Source organism: Limulus polyphemus, unplaced genomic scaffold, assembly GCF_000517525.1.
Source record: "Limulus polyphemus unplaced genomic scaffold, Limulus_polyphemus-2.1.2 Scaffold217, whole genome shotgun sequence".
In the NCBI taxonomy this organism is placed as follows: Eukaryota; Metazoa; Arthropoda; class Merostomata; order Xiphosura; family Limulidae; genus Limulus; species Limulus polyphemus.
Window position 1 is genome coordinate 439,051 of NW_013665827.1, and position 10,267 is coordinate 449,317.

At 37.0% G+C, this 10,267-nt stretch overlaps 1 protein-coding gene across 2 annotated transcripts in view; it reads right to left on the reverse strand.

Annotated features, from left to right (window-relative positions):
- The window catches only part of LOC106478495 (ankyrin repeat and BTB/POZ domain-containing protein 2-like), a 112,094-nt gene that overhangs the window by 56,302 nt on the left and 45,525 nt on the right, over window positions 1–10,267 (reverse strand). For both annotated transcript variants that reach the window (XM_022382107.1, XM_022382108.1), the window contains 2 exons: window positions 8,120–9,329; window positions 6,749–7,884 (listed from right to left, as the gene is read on the reverse strand). In XM_022382107.1, coding sequence (XP_022237815.1) covers window positions 6,749–7,884; window positions 8,120–9,276 — 2,293 coding nt within the window. In that variant the 5' untranslated portion in view covers window positions 9,277–9,329. The remainder of the gene's footprint in view (window positions 1–6,748; window positions 7,885–8,119; window positions 9,330–10,267) is intronic.

Below are 10,267 nucleotides of genomic sequence, written 5' to 3' on the forward strand. Positions count from 1 at the left end.
AGTAGTTTGTTTGTTTTTTAAACATGACTATTTATAATGCTCCTTAAATAATAAAAAAATAAATTACAGTGAAAGTAATGAAAATTTTGTAGGTTGTGAACCAAACTAAATAACAGTAAACCTTTTTTTGATTTACGATATTTTCTTATTTTGATGATTTGAGCTCTTTAGTGTTTAGAACAATATATACTAATTTTCAAAGTATCAAACTGAATTTTTGTTCAATAAAAATCTTCCAAATGCGACTGTAGCTTTTTTCCCTAAAAGAAAACTTACAAAGATTTTACTTTCCTTGTTTCTCTTGCCAGTCCAACACTCTTTCTTTTTTCTTTTTTTTTTCCTCGACGAACTTAGTCAGAGTTCGGAGAGATATTCAGCCACAAACTCTGTAACTTGTTAACCTTCGAACCTCCAGTTAGCGGGCCCTAACTGACTTAACTGCGGGAAATCAGTGTACAGCGATATACCACAGTTACAATGATTGCTTGTTTGTTTTTTGAGAATTTTGGCACAAAGCTTAACACGGGTTATTGCGCATAGCCATCTCTAGAGGAAAGGCAGTTGTGGATTGCGGTATTCAAAGACATTGATATCAGCCAGATAATTAAAAGTTTCAGGAAATTGTATGCAGTAAACAAATCGAACACAAAAACAAGTGAACAAATATAAAATTGTAGAAATTTCTGTTTTTTCTTGCAGTTCAGTTTGGACTCAGAAAGTCGTTCAAGTAAAAACGTCTAACTTTTATTGAATTATACCTACAACAAGTTTAGTTAGTGCACTTAACCACACTGGTTGACTTTTAGTGGTTGCTGGGGTCAAGATGGAGCTTTTATACACACGTCCACATATGATAAGAACAAAAAAAAATTGACATACCGCAGTTTCTAATCAGAATAGTACAAATGCGGTATCCCATAATCCTAAGTTACATACGTTATCTATTATTCTAAATATCTAAGAAACAAAAACCTCAACTCATGGCAATTTGTACATGTCCTTGTATCATCCGTTGTGGAGTAGACTTGTCCACCCTCCAGGGGATGGAAACAAAGCCAAAACGATATTAGCTTTTAGCCACTACGTAATGTAACCTTCACCTAAGTAAAAAATATTAGCACTTATCGAGAATATCATAACTACATGCAGAACACATGCACGTACATTTAGAAAAATTACCTCAATATAACTGAATAAAGATATATTCTAAACAAGTTAGTAGCTTCCAACTACGACACAACTATCAACAGCATCCACCGCCAACTCTTAGGTTACTCTTGTCTGAACGATTAGTGGAATTTCACCGTAACTTATAGCGCACCCACGGCTTCGAAGTTTGGAGTTCGTTTCTGAAGCAGCGTGGAATGAACTTTAAATCATTCCAACTCACAGTACAGGTACGAAAGCCACTAGGCCACACCCGGCTCCAGGCCGCAATGTACACGAATTCTAGGAATTTGTGGGCGAAAGCGAAGAACAATACGTAATAATAATAATAATATATCAACCCCACTACATCACCCATATCCAGTGCCGACGAAGCTTTTAGCCCAGTATCAATGATGAGTCCGGCTGGGTTATGACAGGCACAGTAGTGGTCTAGACGCTATGTATATATTAGTTATGAAGTGTGTGTATTTTTGCCCAATAAGTCAATTCTAGATATCAAATATCTATTACCTCATCAAGTTTCATTTTTTAAATCGTAATCGAGGATAAACGAAATAAAACGATTTACTTTCCAAAAACACCTAAAAATACTAAAACTACTTTTAAAATATTTACCGACATTTTATTTTGATTAGAAAGTTTGTTCTTTCTTCTACAGTTTAACCATAAATGTATCTGTTGTTGGAAGAAATAATTTCATCAACCACAAAGCACTCGGCCCGGCATGGCCAAGTGGTTAGGGCGCTCGACTCGCAATCCGAGGGTCGTGGGTTCGAATCCCCGTCACACCAAACATGCTCGTCCTTTCAGCCGTGGGGGCGTTATAATGTGAAGGTCAATCCCACTATTCGTTGGTAAAAGAGTAGCCCAAAAGTTGGCGGTGGGTGGTGATGACTAGCTGCCTTCCCTCTAGTCTAACACTGCTAAATTAGGGACGGCTAGCGCATATAGCCCTCGTGTAGCTTTGCGCGAAATTCAAAAACAAACAAACAAAGCACTCATGATTACTTGTTCTTCAATGATGTAGACTGGCGGCAATAAAGATAATTTCGAACACTTCCCAACTGTAATTTATTTACCTACTTTGTAACTTCGGGTAATCCAACACCTTGTTTTGTTTACTGACATACGTTCTCGTGCTCTAGGGTTAACTTAGGAAATATTGATTAATAATTTAAATCCATAGTGTATAGTCAGCCAGACACTGGCTTCAGCGATACAATCGAAATCTGTGCATAATATCAGTAAATTTTTTACTTATCAGTCGAGACCTGTAATTTGTAAAAACTAAACCAATTCGATAACCCAAGTGCTTTTGTTGAATATCAGATTTTAACCTTGTATGCTTATCACGTTTCAACAGAAAATAAAACGTTCATTTCAATTGGTATACACACACACATATATTATATATACAAAAACTGCGGAGTGAAAATTGTTTCCCTATTTACTCTCTCTCTCACACACACACACAAGGGAAATAGTTGATTTACGCTAAAAATCGAGGCCATCTGCAGCCACTTTTAGATCACGTACTTTATTCATACTTTGGATGATTTCACCAAAGAGAAACGTAAATGCTTCTCGGAACCCCATCATTAGACGAACGCAACAACAAACAAGCAACTTCAAGTCACCTGAAACCCGTTGCCAATCACTTTAGTACAGCAAACGTGTAATTTAAGCAAGATGGTCCACTCGCGCTACCAACACATGCACGCATGATTGGCGGTTATAACAGGGAAAGACTATACAGTTAAAAGAACTTCCAAGAAGAACTTTCAGATGTAGGCAGGTTTAGGTTCCACGCGTTCCTAAACATATGACACAGTGGTATCGAATTACTTCGAAACTTATAACACTACTGCCAAGCTACCTACAACAAAACACGAAGAATACATTATGATCACCTAAACAGTTTAAAGCTAGTCTGTAATTTAATAGTAAGAAATTAGTGAAGTCGCTCAGTAACCCTAGTTACTACAGAAAAAAAAAAGCAAAGACCTGGAAACCGGGCAAAGTAAAATAAAAACGCTCTCAAACGTGATTAAACCACGTGCTTCTGGTCTGTGCACTTTAAATATAAAAAATCTGTACATAACTAACTACTTTCTAATATAATTTCAAACGGATATTTATGAATCCTATATATATATATTACTATTCATGTTTGCCTGTATAATTTATTTTTTACCTTGCTTTATGATAAATATGAAGAAAGTTCGTCTAGTGCTTGTGATATGTCAATAACAGGTAGTTTACTTGTAAAGTTCTAAAACACGCTATTTTCCAGGAGAAAACCAAAATTACTCGTAAAACGAAATGGCACAATACGAGTTAGGTTATAACTTAGGTAAAAACAAAGTAATTAGGTAAAAACAAAAAATCGGATTGTAATTTGTAAATTAAAATTATTTTCTCGTATGCCTCGTGTTGAAAACGTGGTAAAATATGTATTCGAAATTAAATACAAAATAATTTCCACAGTAAGTGGAAATAAAAACATTACACTGGTGAGAGCGCATGACAAATCGATACACATATGGCGATTAATTAACCTAATCAAAAATGCCTTAGGTGTGAAAAAATATGCGGCTAAATAAGGAGTGAGCGTGCGACTTGAAGGAATGAAATTAAAATTGGCGGCCAAAACTGGTAGCTACACTTATAGCATTGATAAGAATTTTACAGCAAATAATCATTCATTAGTTAGCTAGGCCATATTTTTTGTTTAACTTGGGGTATGATGATGGGTAAAACAAAATAAACAATACACACCAACAAACCACAGCAAGTATGAAAGTGACACTCGATAGTAACAAATTAGCTTTAGGATTACAACCCTATTATTCGGAAGAGATTACTTTACAGAACCAACCAGATTCTTAAAAATATATGGTGGTAGTTTTCCTCTCTAAAACAGTGTTAATAACTTCTTCTATAGTAACACCATGGAATCTAGAATAACAGTTTCATGTCATCACCCGCATACACTCGTACAGCCGTATCAAGTATCATTATTTACGCTAATTGCTAAACGCTCTTTAATTAGAATTTCATAAAATCTAACAAATTCTGTGCTTAAAAGTTGGCAATGAATAATAACCGTCCACCCGTATGATTCTTTAGGAAACTTGAGCTAGAAACTGCTAATCTAGTTTGCTTGGCCTAACCAATACTTAGGCATCTGCACGTGCTTTCATCCTATAGTTTTACTGCTGTAATTTAGCCATCTTTAATCCGAATGACAAAAACTAAAAACGGTCGACTTTTATTTTTAGGCGAAGCTGTAGTAAAAATTTTAGACCGATAGCGCACGTGACTTTTTACGTAAGAGTGCGCAAAAATGTTGGTCAAATTGAGCGGTTTTTGTTGAATAACTTTGCACATGTGGCTTATGTTTAAACCAAATTTGACACCTAATTATAGATTGTAAAGATTAAATAGTGTACCAAACTTGGAAAAAAATCCATAAAAGTTAAGTATGTTTTTCTATAAAATAAAATTTCCATACTTTTGGTGGAAAGAAGAAAAAACAGGAAGAACTTCAATCACAATTGGATATTTTATATGTCGTGTATTCCTAATGGATTACCTTGAAATTTGGTGTGTGAAGTATGGATCCAGTAGAGTACATCCACAAAAAATATGTGATAGTTTGAATTACCATAGTCCGAGATAAAGAAAGTGGAAAATTGCCAAACTACCACTCCTGTTAATAACACACAGTATGTTCTACAGGTTGTTTTGGCCGCACGACACACCACCGTGTGTCTTTAATAATTGGTTGCTTATTGTTATTCGTATAAAATTTGTTATTACACTCTCTAGAGTTAGTCTCATAAGTCATCATGTTTTTATTGATGTCTCTTTATAGCCCCGAAAACAATGACCTTTGGAAAATACTTGCAAGTGTAAATTTTGACAGAATTTGCTTCAATGGGTCTTTATTGTTCAAGATATTTGACATATCAAACAATTTTTAGAAAATTCAAAAACTAAAGGGCCTCTACAATTTTAAACCTCGTTATTTATTTGTTCATATTGTCACGCAATACACGAGAAAATGGAGTTTGGACATGTTGATTGGTCACTGTACTGGAGTTCTCTCTGATTTTTTTAAAAATCAGGTTTAACTCACCGACTCTTAGTTACAAACCATTACAATACACGGCAAAAAAACGAGGTTCTTAAAATCATAGCATACATTTTTAAGAAGCGTGGTTTTCGATCTCTTTTTGTAACGTATAACGTATGCTTGAGAAATCGTGCAAGACAAGAACTGTGATGGTTCGAGAGGACGAAAATCTGATGACTCATCATTCTCACTATTTGTCTAATAATTGTGGGCCTAATTTTACTACGCTTGCTTACTATTACGAGAGTTACGACCTCAAATTACTCATTGTACTGTGCCATTTTATAATATAGTGTGTTTCGGGGAAAACCTCTGAAATACACGTAACGTAATACGAATACTGAATTACAAATATACAAGAAGGAGACTTAATATGTTTTTTCCTTTAAACACGTAGACATCTTCTGAGCTATTTCAATTGAATGCTTGACTTCATGTCGCCACACCCGAAGTAGTTATTTGCTCAGTTCTTTTCAAAACAACGGTTTTGAAAATGCATTGAACGCATGATACTACACTTTTTGTTGTATTGGAGCACCAAATAAAATCCAACTTTAAAGAAAATACACGACAATTACACGTGCAAGTCATACACGACAATTACACGTGCAAGTCATTTTCTTTCTTTCTTTTTTTCAGGCTTTCCCAAGTAGTGTAATGATAAAGCGACGAAGCGGCTAGTTACATCATGTTATTGGAATACAGCGTAATATCCACACAATGAATATGAAATAAAAGGTACCCCGGTGGGTCAGCAATAAGTCGTTGGGCTTATAATGACAAAAATAAGGTTTCGATACCTGCGATGGGCAGAACACGAATAGCCCCTAATGTAGCTTTGCGCTTTACAACAAACAAATAAAAGCTCGGGACACTATAATGAAATGGAAAAATGAAGCAGTTATTTTTATACATTTTTACGAAATACAAAATTTTCCGGGGTATTAATGAATCTAACGTACTATAGTTGATTTTCAGTAAATAATCGGAAGTCTTAAAAAAGGGGAGCATATTACCCACAAGTAGTGGTTCGCCTGGCATGTGATTATTAATTTCAATCTTTAACATGCTTTATATAAACAATTTTGAGACTGTCATGACAAAGATTTCTGATACTCGGGTGTTCAAGCGACTAGTAAAGGCTTCTGAAGAGATATACAGATCTTTTAGTGGGTCAGACATTGAGCGTATAATATTCCATTGAACCGAATAAAATACATCTTCGTTTACAGTTGGACATTCTCTGCCTTGAGGCCCTAATCTAATGGGTCTAAGGAAGTTGGAGCAAAAAATAGCCACTAGCAATATACTGATACTCTCTCCATCATTACTAGACAGATGGGTAAAATAAGCGGTTAGTTTCATTATAACATACAATACTTATCCATGCGCATGATTGCACTGTATTTGTTTAGAGTTGTTAAGAATAATTTCACTTACCAGTTGCTGTTCTTCCAGCGTTAAGATGCGAGAAGTTTTGCAATAATCCCCATAACTCGCTGTTGCCTGCAATAGAAGCTTCCAACAATGATGCCGTCAAAGTCTTGTCACTCTCTGGTGGTAGGCATTTAATAAGGATCTCTTCTAGCAAGTTTTCCATGGCAGCAGTGAGGTAAATTGCGGAATACTCGTGGATGAAAGTTCCTACTCGCACGTCACACATCCATCGATGAAATTTCCCCACAGAAAACTGTAAACCCGCGCGTGCACTTTTACTAAGACGTAAGTGGTCCCCACAAACTGTGTATATGGCAGCGCTCCGGTGACAAGCCTTGATACAACTGTCTGCCAAGGCAGGACTGAGAACCACTTTTAGGGCACCACTAATTTCTTGTTTGCTACACATTCCCAAACTTCTAGAGAATCTCTGGGCTTCACGTGCTACACGCACTAAAGGTCGCTGTAAAAGATAGGCTAATCTTGGCACAGTTTCCATGGAAATATGACTTAAGTACTCTTTCAAGCGTCCATTTTGAATTACTCTCAGAACATCGTGATTAGACCAGGGAAGCTGCTGCAGCTCCACCAAACGACTGTGACTGTCAAGCCATACAAATTCATCAGCACTTGTAATGTTTGTGTTTATAGTCTCAAGACTGGAGTGACGTATAAGCCTTCGAACAGGTTCCGATTCACTTCCACTCATAGAAGAATAAGTGGACGTGGAATAGCTTGTACGAGATCCGTGTGTGCGAACTGAAAGCTGTTCGATAGCATGACGTATGTCTTCTAATCCAGACGCCCCTTCTAAATGAAGTGTCAAGTCCTCTCTGGCCATAGCAACTCTGTGGTTTCTTCGAGATGCTGTAGAACGTCGACCAGATGGTTTATTTAATCCCGAATGGTGAGAACCATGAGTAATCAGCTTTTCGTCCTCTGGAACTGCCTTCAGTGAGGTTTCTCGTGCTGTCAAGGTTTTATTGTCACTTCTGTGTAGATGATCTGTTTGGCAATCATCATTTCCATGGAGATCATGCCTATCTATATCAACGTGATTTCTCATCATGGATCCTTCAGTGGGTGATGAACTCACATGAGACGATTGGCCGTCGCTCATACTAGCATGTCCAGATGACCTGAAAACAGAATAGGAAACATATACCCAAATAAGAAACGAAATACGAAATTAAAGTTCTGGTTAGTCTCAATAAACAGAAATAAAGGGTTAAACAAAGCATGATGTAATAACAACGAATACAAGTTTTAACTTGCACATTTTTCAAACATGTAATCATTTATCTATCAGTTTTTGAAATAACTCTTCTGTTTATTATGGAATTACAAATATATTACACTCAGCTAACTTCTCACCTATTTTCATCACTAGATGATCCTCCATAAAATTCTTGACGTCTTTGCAAAACCTTAGAATCGTCTACACTAAACATATTTGGAAAGCTTAGAATATTCCGTCGCCGGGACTTTAGTCTTGTGGGTGGTCGTCGTCGACAAATCACGGGATCTCCATCCGAAGAGCTTTTACTAAGGGATCCACAGTCTGTGTTTGAAGCTGAATCTATGTAAGGTGACATATGTCCATCAGGAGGAATTCCTTCATCTTCTTCTTCAATGCGGTGGCTTTCCCATAAACAATGGGCTGACAGAGGTCTCGTTTCATTCGGTTTTTCATAAAATAATTGCGACACAACAGCTTCGTTTCCTAGATTTTTTACATTCGTGTTTATTCTAGAACCTAGTAACTCAGTCGCTAAATGTTTTGTCAAACCTGGTAACTTAGGACTTTGAGATTCAACAGTAAGCGACTTAGAACCAGGTGAAGACCTTGAAGCTTGTGGATCCGAAGAAAGTAACTTAGCAGAAGGAGAGATTCTGGTACTCTGAGGTTCCGTAGCTACACCTTTCGTAGCAGGAGAAATTCGTGAGCTTTGGATGACCAGACCTGGAGAACTTGTTGTATGAGGAAGTATCTCCGTGTTGGTTCTACCATTAACTCCCAAAGAGGAGAAATTAGAAGAACTGTGAGATCCAGTCATATCCTTTGTCGATACCCGCGGTGGTTGGGATCCACCAGTTGGAGTATCTCTAGAACATGAAGGTACAGGTGATATTTTCTCCCTACCAGCAGGAGAACGATGCGTAGGAGTATTAACACTTGAATGGTTTCCTGAGATAGAGGTTTTGGTCTGGGCCAATGGAATGCTCGGACTGGTAATATGCTCCTTACTGGTACTTCTACCACTTTCACAAGTTGGTACACTTGTCTCTTTGTTAAATTTGGTCAATACGGGGGCAGATCCTCCAACCAACTCTCTATTAAACGATTTTAATGGCGTTCCTGCAAATAACCCTTCACGACTAGAGCTCCTGCAGATAGCGCTATTCTGTTGATTCATGTCTCCCAAGCGACGTGGTTTAGGCCGAATAATCTCGACACTGTTACTCAAGAGAGGCTGCCAGTACTGGTCAGCATCCCGGAATTCAGGCACAGGAGGCACAGATGACATCATCACACCGATGACCAAGCATCGGCTGGCTCCGGCCAATGGTCAATACAACACCCCTGTAGTATCATAAATAAAGAAAAAATAATAATTTATACACAAGCATTTTACTGCACTTTTAATTTCTTAAAAGTACATTAATAATATTTTTATGCATTTTAAATAATGCGTTAATTTCCTATACAATGCAAAACACACAGGTATGAAAGAAAACAAGAATGGTCAACTCTTTCTTAAACAAAAACACATAAATCATCCATGGATAATATCACAACTTTATTAACAGAATACTTACGAACCTTTTTATGGCGATAAACTACACTTGAATCAGGACCTCATGGTAAATAATACAAGGCACGTAATGACAAATAATTACTATTCGTAGCATGTAGTAAGACTGAAGAGTCCCATAAAAAAATTAAAAAGATTATAACTGGGGTAGCAACACTATACCGGAATGTTAAGCACTAAAGCGACGTACTAGTTTCTACTACCCCTTTATTTGGCGAGCTTCAGGTAATAGCAAAAGTCATATTGGGTCAGCGTACGCTGCTGTAGAAAAGTTTTGTGCCTATAGCAACATACCTGGCTCGGCCTGCACACGAATCTCTTCACCGCTAGGTCGAGCACATATTATTGGCGTTCCTTTCAACTTTCATAGCCTACAGGCCACAGTGCTATTTATCTTTCTGGTCATGTTAGGCCCCGTCCGGCTTTCCTACAACTGATAGCAACACGTCTAAAAGGAATAATTCACTAATAAAAAACTATTTTTTCATTAAATGTTATTAACTAAAATTTTGTTGTTCTTTAAGCTAGCCAGTTAGTGCTTTAATTTGTTTTTTTAACCGGTGGGAGGTCAACGACATTCACTTCTGGGCAATAATGACCCTTTATAAAACTAAGGTTCCCCAGTAAAAACATCATGATTATTGTACTCCGAAATAATAATAATAAATCCCGAAATTCCACGAATATAAACACGGACTTCCTCTTC